The sequence below is a fragment of the Lepidochelys kempii genome, chromosome 6, assembly GCF_965140265.1.
Source record: "Lepidochelys kempii isolate rLepKem1 chromosome 6, rLepKem1.hap2, whole genome shotgun sequence".
NCBI classification, from domain to species: domain Eukaryota; kingdom Metazoa; phylum Chordata; order Testudines; family Cheloniidae; genus Lepidochelys; species Lepidochelys kempii.
Window position 1 is genome coordinate 120,572,611 of NC_133261.1, and position 20,622 is coordinate 120,593,232.

At 40.8% G+C, this 20,622-nt stretch overlaps 1 protein-coding gene across 1 annotated transcript in view; it reads right to left on the reverse strand.

Annotated features, from left to right (window-relative positions):
* Positions 1-20,622, reverse strand: part of PRKCH (protein kinase C eta) — a 168,775-nt gene that overhangs the window by 136,118 nt on the left and 12,035 nt on the right. The window contains exon 2 of the mRNA XM_073349907.1: positions 388-451. Within this exon, the coding sequence (XP_073206008.1) occupies positions 388-451 (64 nt within the window). The remainder of the gene's footprint in view (positions 1-387; positions 452-20,622) is intronic.

A 20,622-nucleotide genomic window follows, 5' to 3' on the forward strand; every position in this document is an offset into this window, starting at 1 on the left:
AAATTATGGAATGAAGATTACCAGGAAGAAATTTATATATTTGGCACACCCCGTCAAAGGTACTCACATGGAAATTTCAAGTGAATGAAACTATCAGTTTGAAGGATAACCTGGGAGAAATGAACCACATCAGGCACGAATCAGCTCACTTGGTCAGAGATCACAATGATAAAGGCCCATGTCGTATACAGAATAAGCAGTCCATAAGAGTCTCTTCAAAAGTACCTTTGTTACTCATAAAATATTCAGTGTTCAGCGGTATGTGAGTTTTACATGTAAAATACTATGATCCATACTATTTACAGTACATTAGCGAGTGACAGCTTAAACTTAAGCAATGATGGATTTAAAAACGTCTTTGAAAACATGCCAAAATATTTCTCTTACCTTCAGTGAAGCTACCTGTAAGAGTGATTACCACAAACACTTTTCCCTCTGGCTCCAGATCCACCTGAAAAAGATTGGGGGACAGGAGGAGAAAGTATGCTTCAGAATAAAGTCTTCTCTTTGCATGTTAAATTAATCCAATACTTGACAAACATTTAAAGTTGTGTAAGTTATGCTCTTTAGACCTGATTTTCAGAAATATAGAGCACCCTCAGCTCCAATTGCTCACCACCTCGGTGCGGGAGGGAGAATCTGGTTCTTAATTCTTTAACAATCCAGTGTGTTGAACAGTCTCATTCTTGCATTAAAATATGTGAGTGAAATAATCAATAGACTCTAATATTATTATAATTTGTCAGGCACATTCAGTGGTAATAAGCCCCTAGGTTATCAGGACAGAATGGAACCTACAAGGTGTATCGCTGTTAGTCTGGTGAATTAAAAAAGTTTGTTCATTTAGTCCCCTATTATCTCATATTGTGCTTGTTTTAGAGTCACTGGAAAAACATCAGTGCTGTGTATAACATAAGCCCCCGTCTGCCTGATCCACATACCGGCCCAGCCAGGGTATGCTGTCCTTTAACTCAAGCTACAGATGGCCACATGAAACAGTTCTGGAGGTCCCAGGTTCAATCTCCAATGATGATCAAGTTGAAGGCCATTACCTTCCAGCTGAAGGAGCCAAGGAATTTTTTATTTTGAAACGTTTCTTGAAAGTTCACCTCATTTATTGCAGCCTTGCTAAAAATTACTGATGTTCAAGTCAGCCTGCCACATGGTACCTATAAAAAGTCTCTGCTAATTTTATCCTTGCTAATTTAAAGACAAGCTTCACACCAGGTGTATATTGATAATCTTTGCAGAAGAAAAATTCTGAAAATAGAGCTCCCAGGAGGAATGACTAAACACGATAAATTTCCAGCTGTCTTTGTGCTTGTCTTAACTTGTTTTAGACAGGAAAAAAAATGATTTAACAAGCCACTAATGCCACCATTAGATAACAAAGTTTAACACCTAGGACCGACATGTTTTAAATACACCTTGCTGTGCAAATGTAGGTGGGACTGATATACTGTCTAGTAGAACAATGTGTTTTCAGGGGTTGGGTCAAGACTGTGAGACCAAATCCCATAGGATTTTAAAAGTACCCCCGAATTCACCACTTCTGCTCCAAGTGCCAAATGCATATTTTCAACTTTGCTTTCCTTCGTCAATATAAACACAATGCACACCAGCCAATAAAGAAAATCTGCACAAAACCTTCCCCCTGGAGAGAGGGAGAGAGAAAGAAGGATGAACCCGCATGACACACATCATTTGAGGCACGCTTGGAAAGCGCTCAGATACCACAGTGATGGTCATGCTGTAACAGCCTGAATAGAAGACAGAATAGTATGGTTGTTCCCAAACTGTGGTCTGAGGACCATTGGTGGGTGGTCTGGATGACAGCCGCAAGCGGTTCACAGAACTCTAGCTCACCATGTGGTGCTAGCTGCTACTCGTTATCTCCAGCTGCTGAACTGCAATAAAATGCAGTTTAAAAATTGCATTTAAACAGTTGCTGTAGGAACTATATAAGTGCTGCATGACCATGAACGGTAGGAGAGGTGGTCCCCACAGCTATAAATGGGAGAAGTGTTGGATAAGTCAGTCCCTCTACTGAGTTGTGTTGTTAATATTAATTAGCACTTTCTGTTAGCACTGTCCAAGAAATGGTGCAGCACCACTACCAGGGAGGCTAATTACAGCCGGACTAAGAAAAGCAAGAAGCAAATGATATTCTGGAAGGGACAGTAAAGTGCACCATTCCCACACCTCTCTCATGCCCCAGATCTTGGCACCAGCATTGAGAAATAATCAATACTTTTAAAATTCTCACTCAGAAGTGCAAGCAAGTGAATATGAGACACCACAAAGGAGGAAAAGAGCAAAGTGAGGGTGAAAGAAAGGATGAGAGCTAGCATACAATGGCTATTTATACAGCCCAACAGCAGTTCATTGTGCTCTACAGACAAAAAGAATGACAGGTACATGCATACAAGGAATAAAAGACAAGGAAACTCATTGTTTCCTGACAATAGCTTAACCAGAGTTGCTTGGGAATTTTCTACTGAAGGGTTTTTTTGGATGGAAAATGTGTCAATTATGCTGAATCCCACCCTTCCCCACACCCTCAACTGGGAAAATCTAAGCTGAATGTGTCAGTTTGAGTCGACATTAACCAATGCATCTGCCTTAGCTACCACTGTCTCACTTGTGCCTCCGTTCTCTCCTATGAGATCGGTTCCCTGGCTAGACTACGCTTCCCACGATGTCACGTCCCCTGTGGACCTAAATTCCAATCTTACAGGGTTTCTATGCACTCTTTCAACTGTCCTAAATAGTTTGTTTAAAATAAATAAAACTGAGTTATGGGCCTTTGGGAACAGACAGGTCAAGCTTCTGTGGATAAATTCTTCATTTTATCTTGAAAATGAGCTAAGTGGGTCTTCAAAACGTAAAATCTAAAATGCAAAATCTGTCACTATCTGTCATTGTTTTTCTGCTAATTTCATTAGGTGAAGATGCCTCAGTCTTTCACTTCCACATCCAAGAAGAGAAACATTCCCTGTTTCTCTTCTTGAAATTTAATAGTAGGCCTTAGTCCTTCCGCTAGAGTTCTGCCCAAGTAAAGACTGCAGGATTTAGCCCTATATATATTTTCAATGGACCTTACACAGTATTTGATACAGAACAAAAGCACTAAACATGGAGTTTGGAACAGCTTCTGCATGAGCTCTTTGTGGTTTTGCACTCCACTTTAAATATGGTTTGTGCGGCCAAGGTACTATGCAGCTTTAGGAGATTGGCGCGATTGCTCATTTTAAAGATACAGCAGGAGACATTCTACCACATCAAAGAGCCCCAAACTTCTCCTCATTCTAAAGTTGAAGGATAGTCAAATCCAGTAAAAGGATTTAGCAGCCATGGTCATAGAACGTCCCTGTTTTTTCCCCAGCAAGAGCCTGGAATGCGGAGGGGCCTAGCTGTAATTGAGACTTTCTCATGGCACATCCTGGTGAGTTCTGGAAATATATAATGTTCATCCCCCATCATATAGTTCTTAAATTATTTTTGCAGTAGCACCACAAGGCCCCAATCCAGAGTGCCAGGCACTGTATACCAGAGATATGCTCTAACACCAAGCCATGGGGCTATATGCAGGAATTGCTGGATGTAATCTGTGGCCTGTGTTATTCAGGAGGTCCAACTAGATGATCCTAATAGTCTCTTCTGACCTTAAAATACATTGTACTTCAGGTTTCATTAAAGAAATTGTTACAGTGAAAGGAAACTATTAAAAACATCAGATTGTCAATAATAGTTTGGATTTTTGACCTGCAATGCTGTTTTTTAAAGGTGACCTTTGACAAGATTGTGAAGAATCCCATATAACATTCATCATTTGAACCAAATCAGAGGTACATGGAAAGAGGTGAAAACAAACTATAAACTTTAAGTAGGGGAAGTGATAGAGGAAATTGGAGTATTAACATCCATCTCCAGCCCGACATTCCAAGGAGTCTGCCTGAGACCTGACATGGACAGACAAGCTGTCCAGTCACAGCGGTTCAAATCTCATGGGATGCTCTTGCTCTTGACTCCTAGAACTGAACTCTACGATGAGGCACGCTCGGGAGAAAACTAATGCCTGTGGAATCTGCTCGCTGAGGCTCCAATCCAGAAAGGCACAGAATTAATTTTAAGTATATCAACAGCCACACTGCAGTCATCCCATTTAAGTCAATCAGCCTACTCACTTGCTTAACTCTGTGCACAAGTAAGGCTTTCGCTACTGTCTCACATGACCTCATAAAAAACTACATAAATATAGCCTAGATGAACCTACTATAAGGTGGGTGCACAACTGGTTGGAAAACTGTATTTAGAACATAGTTATCTATGGTTCACAGTCAAGCTGGAAGGGCATATCGAGTGGGACACCATAGAAATCTGTCCTCGGTCTAGTTCTATTCAGTATCTTCATAAATTATTTGGATAATGGCAAAGAGTACACATACATTTTGTGGACAGTACCAAGCTAAGAGGTGTAGCAAGTGCTTTGGAGGACAGGATTAGAATTCAAAATGATCTTGACAAACTGGAGAAATAGTCTGAAATAAATAGAATGGAATTCAATAAGGACAAATGACAAGTACTACACTAAGGAAAGAATAATCAATTGCACAAATACAAAATGGGAAAGGAGGAGTACTGCAAAAGAAGATCTGGGGATTATAGTGGATCACAAACTAAATATGAGTCAACAATGTAATACTGCTGCAAAAAAAGCAAACATTATTCTGGGATATATTAGCAGGAGTGTTATAAGCAAGACACGAGAACTAATTCTTCCACTCTACTCAGCACTTATAAGGCCTCAAAAGGAGTACTGTGTCCAATTCTGGGCACCACATTTCGGAAAAAGATGTGAACAAACAGAAGAAAGTCCAGAATACAGCAACAAAAATGATTAAAGGTCTAGAAAACATGACCTACTGAAAAAACTGGGTTTGTTTATTCTGGAGAAGAGAAGACTGAGGGGAGGCATGAAAACAGTTTTCAAAGTACACATTATTATTAAGAGGAGCACAGGATAGGAAGCATTGGGCTTAAATTTCAGCAAGGGAGATTTAGGTTAGACATTAGGAAAAACTTCCTAACGGTCAGAGTGGTTAAGCCTATGAAGGTTGTGGAATCTCCGTCATTGGAGGTCTTTAAGAACAGGTTAAACAAACAACTGTCAGGGATGGTCTAGATAATACTGAGTTCTGCCTCAGTGCAGGGGACTGGACTAGATGATATGTTGAGGTCCCTTCCAGTCCTACATGTCTATGATTCCATATGTAAATGCCTTCCTCGATATAGGCCCTAGAGCTTAAATCTGGTAATTTTCAGTGCATGGTAAAAGGCGTTCCCTAAGAACTGTACTAGAAAGTTTTACTATTTTAACTATATTCAGCATGGACGCAGTTATACCAGTATAGAAGTGTTTATAATGTTATAGCTTATTTCAGTTCAGGAAGTAAACTATATCAGTATAAGGCACCTTTACACTGGTATAACTGCACCCACCATAGGGCTTATAGTGGTATAACTATACCAGTTTAAAAAAAAAATCATACCCCTTACCAATGTAATTTTACCTCTATAACTATTCTAATGTAGACCAGGCTCTCATTTAATTCATCATCATCACAGCTTGATGCAAGGCATGTACATACTATGGACAAAGGGCAATATAGAAACTGTACTTTGCCTCTCCTCCTGGACGCCATAAAGGGTTTCAATAAAAAAAGGGGAAGAGCTTAGGGAATATAAATTATCACACCTTGAGAATGTAGTTAGAGAAACTTCCCTTTCTAGTGTTTCCAGTTCCTTGTCTTGAGTAAAATGCTCACATACAAAACACTCAAATTTTAATACATCTAAAAAGAAACCCCACAACATAAGGAATGTGCATGGTAGCAATATTTTTAAAGATGATTTTGAATCACATGCCCCCTGGCCTAGAAGAGGATAAGGAAGCATTGCTCAAGAAGGATTTTCAAGGGTGCTTTACACTTATGACCATGCTGTGATGAAGGCAGGAAATCATTGCATTCAGATTATTGTGAGCTCCCATACAAACAAGAGTGTTGGAGGCTACATCTAGAATATTTTACATCCTGATATTACAGATATTATGAAAGCAAGGGTAAACTGAGAGGCACAAGCAGCTTAGGTAACATATTCTGAGCAGTCTACAACATTCTACTGGACTTAGCCCCACCATTTTATTTACCAGACCCAGGAATGTGCCTTTTTCATCCAACAGAAGTAGATGAATTTTGTCAATCACTAAAGAACTATATACATATACTGTTAATGTGCATTTTTTATTATAGGACTTTTTTCCCGCCCACAGTGTTCTTTTAAATAATAGGGCTTGAGCACTTCAAAAGGGAGCAGCTGATATGGGACAGTCCCTCAATCCACGGAAGGTGCCACCACATCCAGCAAATGTTTGGTTACAGAGCATACCAGGCCAGGACTATGTGCAGGCAAGACTCCCATGACTTAGGATCCAGTCCTTACAACTGGTATTGAAGTCTGTAACTACAACAACCGCACTAATATAAAGGCAAATACCATCCATACACCAAGTTTGCCTCTCATGTTCTCTTTCTTTTCATCCCAAAGTTAATTGTAGTTGCTTAAATTGTATTTTTATGGAAGGGGAGGAAACAGAAGTCACAGTTTTATCACGTTAGAAATTATTAAAAGCAAGAGCAGATGAGATTAATCAGATTCTTTTGGGAAGGTGGAGTTGATACAGATCTCTCTCCACAAATTATTTCCAGGAAGCACAAAGAAGCACAACAATATAATCTGGGGGCTGGACGAAACGCGTATGGAGAACCCTGTATAATTTGTCCAAGAGATGAGCAAGAGATATTTGGAGTGCGGAGCATTATTTAGGGTAAAGCAAGAGGGTATAGGTAGGAGAAGTGAAGGGACAGTCAGAGAGAGCATTCAGGTTGAATAGCAGAGAAATTTCACTGACAGCAAGATCATTGGGCTACAGAATAGTTTCCATAGGGAAGTGGTGGGACAACGCTTGGAACATTTAAAATTAGAGTGGGAAATGGACAACATGGAATAATCCTGCATTGGCTCAACTACAAAAATATAGTCTTAATTTTCTCGTTCCATTTATACTGATTTCCTATGCTCACCTGTACGTGCCTCACAACATTAACTATACAATACAAGCCAAACTCAAGACATGCAGTATGACTGCCTGCATGATAACATCATATTACTTATTCATGTGCATAACATAATACTTGCTCACATAATACTAAACAGTAAACCCACCTGGCCACATTGTAATCTTCAATCCACTCCTTCCTCAAACTGTTGGGGGCAGAGGGGGAAATTTTTTTTTGGAAGAGTTCCCAGAAAGTTAACAAACCTGGGCACTGGTAGGGCGGTGAATGTCTGTCAGCCTATTATTAGCCAACTTATCGGACTTTTCCATCTCTAGTATCTATGATAGAGATTAAAAATCCTATGCCACTTTACAAAATGAGGACGGGATAATGCCAGGTGACCTAGCCAAATTACCCTTGTATGAAAATAGGTGCAGTACAGCACTTCGGCCCGGATTCAAAATGCACTTAAGTACCTGTTCTAACTTGGTGTAACTTAAAGCTGAGCATGTGCTTGAGTGCTTTGCTGAATCACAGCCTTGAAAATACTGCGTGTGCTGCTGTTGAGAACCCTAAGGCCTGTCTTGTTTAGCTACGGTGTCACCTCACTCCCATAATATAACATATTGCTTTGACAGTAAAGGCACTATATAAAACTAAATAGGGCTTTATACTCTATTCTGTAAGCAGAGCTACTCACACAAAGCCCAATCTTGGAAGGTGCTTAGTGCCCTTAGTTCCAAATGACTTCAGTGGGAGAGAAAGGTGTTCAGCACCCCACAGGATCAGTCCTCAAATTAGTATTTTACCTACTACCTCCAGGTAAAGTTGGAGACTGGCATCACTCAGATTCATATTAAAATCTTTATACTGAAAATCAGACAGAAGTTACTAACGCCTCTTCTCCAAAGTCTGAGTTTAGAAGTCAATTAATACAAGGAAGCGGAGAGACCGAAACGAAGGATTCTTCAGTCACAGATCTTCATGTACATAATAGAAACTAGTCAGGTATGAATCATCAGAGGTAGAGGCTAGGAAAACAATCTCCAAGGAGGAAAATCTCTCGGGCAACACATCAACACCCATCCGAAGCATCCACTAAACCTGAAGAGCAGGTACTGCCAGTCAGCTTCTGAGACAGAGCTTGGCATTCTTCCATGAATATTTCACCATGGCTGAGAAAAGAAGGATGAGGAGAAAACCTAGATGGAGGCCTTAATTTCCATTATCTGCCTGCCAGTTTCTGTCTAAATCTGAGAGCAGTGTGAGCAAACCGAACCTCTGGAATACAAAGGAGGAATGTTTAATAGTCTTTATGCCACGAATACGAATTCCCGCAGAAATGAGATTCAATGAATAGGGACAACTCTCTGACTTTCACCCTAACACAGTGTTTCCCAAATGGCAGGTCTTTCCCGGGAAGGTTTTAGGTGGGTTGCAGGCCTGGGGCAAAGAAGAGACCTGGGGAAGGGACAGGAGGAGGACTGGAGAACAAGCTCACCCAGTTCTCACTCCGCAGCAGTTGTTCCTGTCTCCGGGGCTGGGCCCAGCTCCTTGCTCAGGGCGTTGTGACCTGGCGCACAGGGTCACACCACCACTCAGGTTTGGCCTGGCTGTTCCTCCATCATGACACATCTAGATTACTCATTCTTTTTTCACCATTAATTTCAAGGACTGACACAGCTGCACACCCCATGAAGCATCTGAGACTGAATTCTCTGGACTGTCATATGGCAGGCATGGCATTTCTAATGTTAAAGTACTTCAGTAGGCTGAAACTGTTTGTTTGTCAGAAAAAGGGTATGTAATTAGCAGTTATGCCAACAAGCCTACAAAAATGGATTAACTTGCTGCTTTCCCCATTCACAAATGGTAGTGTAACCCATTAGTAAGGCCCTTTTTCGGTTTTTATTTGTTTTGAGCTGGGTTGGTGGTTTTTTATTAATTTCTGGGGGTTTATTTAAAAGTTTTTAAAATGGGGGGGGAAAGAGAGAATCAATAAAAAACAAAACCAAAAAGCACCAGGCAAGGGGGTGTGGCACCCGCTAATCATGGGGACGGGTACTCACCATTTAGCAGGTGAAGAAGCCTTCTGCCCCCTGCAGCAGTTGGGCAGCCTTGGCTGCCAGGACGCAGCTCCCTGCCCTTCTCACTCTCCTACTGCAGAGAGGAAGCAAATGGGGCCACACTGAAGGGCCAAGGTCACAAGAGGAGGGAAGGCTGCAACCTGTGAGTACTGACTCACACCCCCTCTTGGACAGAGACCCCTTTGGACTCTGCTGGCCCTTCAGCACAGCCTTATCTGCTTCCCCTGCAAAAAATTCTTGGGTCCCAAAACTGCCAAAATGTGGGTGGAAAAAAATTGGTAAAACCCAAATATTGGCTTTAAAAAAAGGTGGGGAGGGGATTTTTCATGGTAAAAAAAATCATTAGATGCTGATAACAAAGGGCCTTAACCATTACATTCTCCCTTTGTGCCCAGTCCACAGAGAATGTGTCTGTTACAGCCCCAGCCAAAAAGCCAGGACACTTCAGCTCAGGCTGTAGCTACTCATGCTTTCAGCTCTGGAGGTCCCTGGTTCAATCCCCAGTGTGATGACAAAACTGTGGCCCTCATAAAAGGACATCATGAAATCAGCATTCAAAAAATATTTACCTCCTTCCAAGTTTAGTTACGGTCAAAACTTGCCATGGATATAAAATATCTTAAAGTAACCACTTCATTGCCACTTGCATAGCACTGTAAAGTTAATGGAATTTCACCCCCATTCATACTAGCGGGTATTTAGTCTGTTTAGTAACTCCTATAACCAGTTATTCCAGCCACTGCTCTAATATCTTATCTTCATTCTGATGTATGTTCCAGGATGGGTGCTTAAAGCATGATTTCTTTTTCAGTAATGTTACAAAATTACAGGCTATAGGCCAACCATGAACAGGGTCATTAAAACAAATCAAACATAGCTAACCCCGATCACTAACCTAATGTTTTTAGTCCATTTTACTCACGGAAAAACCCTAGTGACTTCAATGGGACCTTTGCCCAAGTAAGAAACAAGTAAGGTTTTATGATTTCTGGTAAAATCATTCTATTCTCATGAAACACTTGTTGATAAACCTACTTGATGGGACATATAAACCAAAACATTGAAGATAGTATTTTCAAAAGTATTGCCTTAATTCTCCTCCCATTTAAATAAATGGGAGTTTCACCACTAACTTCAGTCAAAGTGGGTTGAGCCAATGCTGACTGCTTTTGCAAAACCACACCTCTAATGCACTGCACACCCCAGAATAAAGAACCTCGTTTAGAATTCCTTGTGACTGGTCTTTTGTTTCTGTAGTAGAATGCCCTATTGTGGTTTAATAGAAGAATCTGGATTAGGTACTCTGAAAATATAAACTACACAGGGAGTGTATATGAAAACAAAAATCAATATCTATTGTCCCTTTCTTTGGGGACTATTGTCCACTTATTCCTGAATTGATTAAATAAAAATAGAAAAACTAATCAAAACCCAAACTACAGTCTTACTGTAGATCATACACATATATTCTTATTACCATAGTATCTAAGTACCTCACAGTCTTTAACGTATTTGTCCTCATAACACCCATGTTAGGTAGGGAAATGTCATTTTACAAATGTAGAACTGAGGTAGAAAGACAGACTAAGTGACGCGCCCAGGAGCACACAGGAGTTTGTTTCAGAACAGGGACTTGCACCCAGATCTCATGAGCCCTAGGCTAGTGCCCTAACCCCTGAACCGTCTTTTGTCACCAAGGATGAGACTGTTTTGGGGAGATCACCTTTCTATATCTGGAGCATGCTAAATGTGACTCACTGAGTGGAAAAAAAAAAAAAAAAGGCCAAGAAGAAAGGCAACAAGGGTCCAGACTTTCCCAAGAGCTCAGCACCCACAAACAGGGTCAAATTTTCAAAAGGGTGCAGCATGTTGGGTGCAAAGCAATTTTGAAAATCTGCCCAAAAGCATCATACTGGGAGCTGCAGGAAGAGGAGTTTTGAAAATCTGGCAGTCAGTTAGGTGCATAAAGGGAAGACGAGCTCTTTTGAAAATCTGGTCCTGGATCTCTTAACTCTCTCAAGTTAATGGTGTTTTTCTGATTTCATGGTAAAGGGCATGTCGGGGAGAAGTGTTAGATGGCCACATACGCTTCCTGCTGTCTCGTCATCAAACTTTTTAAGCACTACACAGGGTGGGCGTTTTACCACAGAATTCGGTGTTATTGCCTGGGCTCAGTCACGCTAGTGAGTGCGACTTCCTGCCCTATGTGGCTACTGAATTCAAGCAGCGCAGCGTTACACCGCTGTGGGAAACATTTCTTACACCATTCAACTGGGGAAAGAGCAATGTTCAGTGTTCAGCTAATGGAACATGTAGCTCTCCCTCACACTTTATATTTGACAGAAGACTGCAGATGAGCCTAACATACTATTGACTCAAACGATCCCCTGCTATGGAAAATCCCACAGGATGGGACTCAGAGAAGAGGGCTGCACATAATGGAGGCTTTAACCATCTTTGCACCTGTAATTTTGAAGGCATCGTCTGGCTGAAAGTTATAACATTCTGTTCCCCTTTTTTGACCCAGGTCATTAGTCAAAGTACAGGGTTTTAGGGATATTCCAGCTGGAAGTAAAAATTGATGGAGTCTGGCATTTTCTTTGATGCAGTCTTGTGGATTTACAAGAATGTACGAAGTCCTGTGTCTCAGTGCAGAAGGAACCAAGAACTTGCTCTTTAGCTTCTTCCAGGGTCACACTGTGCTTAAAAGCTTCTCCTTCCCTCTTCCTCTCATTGTGTTCTTGTCCGTTCTCAGTTTTTGTATGAACACTCTTCCCACAAGCACGTGCACATATATATACATATGTACGCCCCACCTAAAACAATACTCAACCCAAAGTTCCTGGGCGGGTTCACACATCCCTTTTATCTTAACTAGAAGCATAAGCCCCTATGTTAATTGAAGGGTGAGTTCACACCCATCAATCTCAATGAGGTTTTAACTCAACTTATAACAAGGTCTCACCAAGCTCATAACAATACATTAGCCATCAATGGCTCCCAGGGATCATTATAGCAGCCAAGTGCAGAGAGAGCCGAGTCATACTCCCAAACCTCTTAAACTACACTACAGCTGGAGGGTGGCATATCATGGGCTATCGTGGCTCTCTAAATCATTGCAGGGGAAATCTTCAGTGGACAGAATGATTGGGATAAGGCTGCTTTGCGCTACTGGTGAATCAGATCATGGGAATTTGGTGATTGTGCAGGGAAATGGAGCTAAATCTGCATACAACTTTTCATATCAGAACTCATTTTGTTATGAGAGAAAGCGCATCAAATACCACTGTGCATAGTCCACTACTGGATATGTGGTTTCTCCTCCTCTTTTCAAATAGGGATCATGGGATCATTAAAACTTCCAAATGAGTGAAAACTGAGAAAGCCACAGGACCACAGAATTGAAGTTTTGGAAATACAGGGCTCCATTTTCAGACATTCACACACACTGTTACCAAAAAGAAACCCCAAAACATCCCATCACTGTTACCATGTGTATATGATTACCCCATTTGCATGTGCAATCACTGTAAGTGTGCTTGCAAAACAACTGCACATGCCATTGCATGCACACTTGTCTGAAAGTAGGCCCAGAGTATTTGTTCTTGTGACAGAACTTCCAGGGGCTTTGACAAAGGCAGACTCAATTTGATTTCTCTTGCAGACAGTGGTGGTTAGTCAAGAAACTCTGCTGGCTAATTGTTTAGTAAGGGAAGGGAGACTCAACACTTAACAAGAGAAAGACATGAATATCCAATGGCTTGTGCAACTGTTGAAACCTCACCCCTCTTCATTAAAAAGACACACACCCGCTCACTTCCCCGTTTCCCCCCCAAGAGTTTCAGAAATGACTATCTGGTTTTGGAATGTATCTTGATTAGCTCAGTATACATTGGCAGAAAAACCAGGAAATTGCTACACTCGCTATTTCCAATCAAAAACTAAATAAAGTAAATAAATAATTAAAAGAAAATACAGACAACTGGCATGTGGGCAGACTTTCCAGAACAGAAACAATTGAAATACCACAAGAAAAAAGTACGTTTGTGGTGTTTCTCAGTACTAAAACAGCACTGCAAAGCCTGTGCCAGATCATTTTGTGGAAGGAAGTGTATGGGTTTGTGGATGAAGTTTGGGTTTAGGGCTACCCAAAGTTCTCAGAAACAGCTCATCCCAAATAAAGGCCTATTTTCCTCCATGCCCCATTGAAGGGTTGACCCTTTGACTTTCTGTCTGGGAAGAAACAGAAAGCGTGTTCATTTGGCTCCAGAGGAAACTGCAGAAATAAATGGAGAAAGAGTACTAGGAGGAGCAGCGATAAAAAAGGGTTCTTGGCCTTGAGGCACTCTCCTTTGGCTTGAATTGAGCTTTAATAGCACATCTGAGCAAACCTAGAAGTCACTCACAACTTTAAAGCTTACATTGAGCAACGAGGACTGTATCAAGGCCTTTGGTACAAGACATTGCTTCTATGGCGTTGGACGTCTTGTGCTTGTTAACCGCCATTGCTACCCATGGATTTATAGCAAGGAAAGACTGGAGAAATAAGACCTTGATCTATACACCTTTACCTCTGGTGAATGTAACTCAGGTGATTATGGAGTCCTAAGCTATTTGCAGATGTTTACATCTTATATAAAACTAACATTTCTCTTGTGATCCTACTTAATTTCCTTGGGGTGCTTAGTACTTTTTGTGGCTTTGTTCTTTGATACAAAATTCTGGAAGACCATTATGGTAACAATTACAGGGTTATGGTATAATCTTGAATTTGTTGGGATTTCTTTTTATACAAATCTCTGTTAGTGCTCAGAAATAGCCTATACAGCTGTTTCTAATCAGCCATTGCATTTAATTCACTGTGGTCTATTGCTGCCACTCCATTTTTGACCAGTAGGTTTTCTTCAGTTGAGAAAATAAACATTCACTAAATACAGTAACCAACATGTAAGCCGGCGAATTCCCCAGATTTGGTCTCCCAAATTGTTAATGTCACAGGGAGAAAGATGAAAGGTCTTCCTTTAAGCTAATAAGGTGCTATTCCAGTAACGTTTAAGAGACCTGACTGGCTTTTGCCAAGCCCAGCACCTTCTTATTAATTACAGCAAAATTAAGGTTATCATGGTATATCTCAGTTTACTGAAGAAGTCAAATTATTTATAGTGTTTCATTCCTACAGCGATAAGCATGAGGAAAAAAAACCCCCCAAGACAGACATATCTCTACAAGCTTTTATCTTGCAGGAAGGAAACTGGGGGCTACATGATGTGGAAACTAAAATGAAACATTTTAAAACAGTGCAAAAAGTACTACTGCTCTGTTTAAAAAAGTGTCTGGTGGATTTAATTTCCCCAAATATTAGCAGAATATTTAAGGAAAGGTACAGGCAGTTATTACATGAGCTACCACTATTGTATTCCAAATTGTATTTCTTGGATAGCAACTATTCAGTTTGTATATGTGCAGAGACCATGAATGTCAGCTATGATTATCACTTGCCTAGGCTATGCTTCCAGACCAGTGTGTTATAACAACAAAATCTACCTCTGATATTGTGCTTTTCAGCCATAGAACTCAAAGTGCAGTACAAAGGACGCAAATCTCATAATCCCAATTTTACAGATAGGGAAACTGAGGCAAAGAGACTTGCTTAAGGTCACCCAGCAGGCAGGCTGGTAGCAGACAGAGGAACAGAACCTAGGTCTCTTGAGACCCAAGCCAGAATCCTATCTGCCAAGCCATAATGCCTTACAATTGCAAGGGGCCTGCAATATCAAAGAATACAATACACTTTTTGATTCCATAGAATCCCCCAAAGCCTGAGGGGTAAAATTACTCTTTCCTCCTCGAAAATAAATGCAAACCTCTCTCTTCCTAAACATTACAAAATGCTGCTCTAGTTGTATTATCTGAAAATCTATCAGTGTTGCAATCCTCTGGGGATAGGGGATTTTGTGTACAAATTAATAGTTTTGGCAAAAGTGGGGGTTTCACATGACAGAGGAGACGCATAGAGGTCTATGTATTCAGAAACTGTCAATGACATTGCATATGCAATTCAGATCTGCACCCATTTAAAAGCCTAACTACATTATTAAAACCTCCCCTCAGCTAGCTAGGTATCTAAAAGGGAGCAACCAATTGCTATCTCTATCTGATGCTGGATTAACGTCTAGCTGATAATATGGGCTATGACAACATGGAGAGGTCTAATCATTTGTGCTCATGTGATTCTTGGCAGGTCATGGCTTAATTACATTCTTTCTCTACTGCCAGTTTTCTGGCATTTAACTATATTACGGGATAGTCTGTATTTTGACTCCTCGTCCTTTTACCATATCTTGAAGCTGCACTATGGTATCTCCTTGACAGTCCTCAAGAACATATTGTTAAAGCTGTAGCAACTTTTGTCCATCTAGCCTCTTAGACAAGGTGTTTCCAAAGATGGAATACCAAGGAGTGTACTCCCCCAGCATTCCTGGGGGGGTTTATTTTTGCTCCTAGTCTATAGATATAATGCCTACAGATGTTGCCACTCATTTGGGTGTCCTAATCACATTAGGTCTGGCTCTAAGAGACACAGCTGAGTCTTTATTCAGTAACCAGAATGTAGCATAGGATTCAATATTCAATTGACAACATCCATGAGCTCCATTGTGCCATGTACGGAAACCTGCTATTTCTATTCTACTTAATTTCTGTCTACTTTCTTTATTTTTTAAAAAGTTAAATCAGAGAAGTAGTTGTAAGAGATTGACACCTAAAAAAGATCTTCTACATGGAAAACTTTAAATAATGACATTATGCTCCATATTTCTACAGCAAAGATTAGTTTTAAAACATTCATGGAACCTCAAAAGTTAAGATGTACAATAAGAAACTAGTGTCAAGGCCCTCAGGCAATTTTTAGTACCATCAACTCTGGGATCACGGTTACATAGTCAAGGAAAAACAACAAAAGAGTGATCTCATTGTGCCTTTGCAAACTTATAATCACAGCTACCACTCTAGTGGCTGTGTTCAGATGGGAAGGAGCTAAAGAGGGCCTCCAGACTTCCGCAGGTCTGCTAGCGTATGTGAGCCTGATTGTTCACCCTCCATGGAGTTACTGGAGTATTACTGGAGTTAGTAATGAAAGCCCCAAGGTAGTGCATTGGCATTTAGTAACATTTACCATGTTTTTCCTTCCAAAACACAGTTTCAAGGTAAAGGAACATTTCAAATGATATAACTGAGCTGTCTCTTGGATGCAAAAGGTAAGTCTACACTGCAATTAAAAATCCGCGGCTGGCCCATGCCAACTGACTAGGGCTTGTGGGGCTTGGGCTAAGAGGCTGTTTAATTGCAGTGTAAACGTTCAGATTCGGGCTGGAGCCCAGGCTCTGGGACCCTGAGAGGTGGGAGGGATCCCATTATTTTGCATGTATAGTTTTCCAATATGCATTACTTTGCATTTATCAACACTGAATTTTACCTGCCATTTTGTTGCCCAGTCACCTAGTTTTGTGAGATTCCTTCGTAAGTCCAAAGCAGACTGCAAAGAGTTAACATACACTGATGCTACTGAAGGATATAAGGTTATTATTGTTAATCCACATCCTATGTGAACCCGGGCATTGCCAAACTGTGGAGTAGCCTGCAAAGTTCCAAGTGCAGCAGCCAATGCTCTCCTCTTTAATATGGAGCTTTTGTCTGGGAACAAGACATGCAAAGCTCCACCTTGACCCCAGTGGAAGATGGGTAGTGTTCATTGCCATACCTCCATACTTCAGAGGAGAATTGTCATACCCTCTGCTTGTCACAGCAGCCCACAGTCTGTCTTGGTGTCAATACTTTATTTGATAAAAACACACACTTTTAACCAAAAGCCTCCTAAACATTAGCTAGTAGAATAAGTGAAAATTCCACCCTGGAAGGAACGCTTCCCCATCTGGATGGCACTACCATCATGTCCTTTTAACCGTAATTCTGTCTCTTTCCAGTTGACTGGACACAGCTCTTTCAGAGGTGCAATCTCCTACTGTGGGGTTCTCATGCCATGATTTTTTTTAAAACCTATGAATGCCAATTTAGAGTTATAGCCAAAGAGACTTCATTGCCAGAGGGGAGTAGTCTCTAGAGGACATTTTCATAAATCTTCTTTTAAAGGAAGATGTTTGAATAACTTAATTGCTTTAAGATTCACTGAGTTCTGTAATAAACAGCCTATAAGCAAGCATAGATCTAGCCCTGTAAGTGGCATGTCAGATCATCCGGTTAATGACACTAAAAAATAAATGCAGATGGTATGGCTCCTTTGGCATCTGACATATGATATATCCATATGAAAGTCCTTAAGAACAGAAACTAAACACAAAGTACCACACAACTCCTACTATGTATGACATTTACTGAGCTATAGATAAGATTATAGAATCAAGGGCCAAATCCTCAGCTGGTGTAACGTGAAATAACTCCACTGACCTTGATTGAGCTATGCTGAATGACCGCAGCTCAGAATCAGGTCCTCACTCTGACTTAACTGATACTTCACGATGTAAATACTCATCTTACAGTAGAATAGTGCTTGAAAGGTTTTGGGGATGAACGTCTACAATGAATATTTTCAGCCACCTAATTAACAATCTTTTTGCAATAAAAAGGTCTGAACAACTAAAAACTAACTGGAAAAAATTCATAGCAAGAGATGGAAAGATTTGGTCCACTTGCAAGTGTCAGAACACCTACACTCCATGACTGCGGCACAGCAGCAAGCCACAACAGGGTCTATTGTAAAGAGTGCAGTTCCTGTGGAAACTGTTGCTACATATTGTTAAGAGACGACCTGCCTGAAATACAGAGTGATATGGTCGTTGGTTAAAATTCTGCAACTGCTTGCTAATTTATTGGCTTAAAAAAAAACCCCGTGCTTTTTGTCCTGTCTGTGATAGTCCATAGTGAAGCATCAGCTTTGGTTATTCTTTTCAAGCACTCTTGAGGCTAAACTATTTTTGCAGACATTTTTTCTGAACACAGTGCAATTTTGTTTTTTACATGCTCTGGTTTGATGTTGACAGCTGCCTAGATCATGTATTAATGAGCCACGTGGTTTATAGTGGGGAGGTATCTATTTTACTGGGGGGAGATTTCAGGTGGTCAAAAGAATCTTTTGAATCGTTCTCCCCAGAGCCTGTATACTGAACCCTGCATCAAAGGTGCTGAATAAAAAACAAAATTTAGTATCATAGTCTTTCCTCCCCTACCATTGCTGCTCAAGGCAGTAGCAGGTGCTTCAGAGCCTGTTATTTAAATGAGATGTGACACTGCTTGAAAAACAGGGTACACGACAAATCTATTATCGATGCAACTCAATTTGTAGTAAGAGAACAAAGATTACTTTTTTTAAAGGACCAAAGTATATACTCATCTCCTCTATTGCTTACACATATACACTGCTAAGTGACAAAGGGAAATGCCCGAGTTACAGCAAATGCCAGAAACGCATTATGATCACTCACAAAAAAGCATCTATAACACAGCCTCCTGTAAAATAGCGTAATTGAATTGGGGGGGGGGGGGGGAAGGAGGCTCCGGAAAGACACAAATTGATTTTTTTTCTTGATGAATAGAACAAAAGTAAAAAAATGTAATGGGTGGCCTGATCTTAAGGTCAGAATTATGACAAACTTAGAACTAAGACCTCGATCCAGCAAAGCACTTAAGTACATGGATGATCTAAGTGACTTCAGTGAGACTACTCATGTTTAAAGTTACACACATGCTTAAGCGCCTTGCTAGATCAGGGTCTAAATGGTCAAAATTGTAGTAGCTTCCCCCCCACACCCCAGTTCTGATGTTTAAAACACTTGTGCACTGTTTATATTTTGTGTGTCAGCAGAGATACTTTCAACACTGTATATTTCTCCACTGGTCTTGTCTAACCCAGGAAAATGAGTGGTGCTGGAAAACAGGCTAAGGTTTTGAACACCTACACTTACTTCTCTAGCACTTACCTTAGAGACTGTGACATTTAAAAATGTATTAATAGAGGTTATAGTTAACCCTGGGGGAACTTCGGATTGACCATGATCAGCTAACACATTAAACCTTGTACTATGCTACATACAGGTTCATATTTGAGAACACGTTCATATTAGTTATGTTAGCCAACATGCTTTAAAGCACATTTTCCTAGTCTAGACATAGGCCATTTTGTAAACTTTCAACCAAATGACAAGTGTAAACAACTTCTGAGGGTCCAATCATGAGTTACACATTCAATGCATTTTGTTTGCAGCGTGCAAGGCATTGAAAAATGTTTTGGAAGCGTGACAATGTAGTCTGAACCTCCACACTATGCCTGAAGTTGCTCGAAACACCACTAGAAGAGTGTTTGAACAGCTTCTGTTCAAATAAGACAGAAAGTGAATATGTTCTGGAGAAACAACATTCTATCTTTAGCACAGAGAGCATGTAAGGCATGAACTCGTTAGATTTCACACATCAGAACACTGTAAAAAGTTTTTTCTGCTAATCCAACAAAACAACATGCTCTAAAGATAAAGACATAAATGAAATGGGCCCAGTCCTGCAAAAAGACACCAGTGCTGCAGTATCTGCACTGGCTTTCTATAGTTCTCCAGGCAGAGTTTAAGGTGTTGGCCATGACCTCCAGGGCCCTAAATCTCTCCTCCACAAGCCTTGCTGACACCCTCCTTTCTTGATCACCATAGACAGCAACACTATCCTGCCTGTCACTCCGGCCTCTAAGTATCTTTGACTCGGAACTCTTGCTAGGTCCTCACACCCAGGCTACATCTAAAACTTGCCAATTCTTTCTGCCTAAAATCTTTAATATACTCCCTTTCCTGTCCGTCCACACAACTAAAACTCTCATCCAGGCTCTCATTGTCTTGCATCTCAATTTCTGCGACATCCTTCTCTGCCCTTGACATATGCAATCTTGCCCAGCTCACATCCATTCAGAAAGCTACTGTTAAGATCATTTTCCTAGCCCGTCACTGTAGCCCCATCACGCCTCATTTTACATTCCTTCACTAGCTGCCCCATCTCTACTCCAAATATAAGCTACTTGTCTCATCCCCCCCTTCCTATCCTCTCTCATTCTATATCAAAAGGTCTACTCCCACCTCCAACTGGCCAATGATGTCAGCCTCCATCACCCATTTACTTCTCTTATGCTGCCCTTCCTGGTTGGGAAGAGCTTCGGGTAACCATCTGTAAAGCAACCTCATTATCTTTCTTCACAACCTCTCCTTAAAACTCTCCTTTGGTGTCACACCTACAAAAAAAATTAACAGCAGTTAGGCTGCTTGGGTGCGATGAGACCACTTCTGATCACCAATATTGTCTCATTGTTTCCTAGTACTCCCCCATCCATCCTTGTCCATCTGCTGGTCTCTTGTCCTATACTT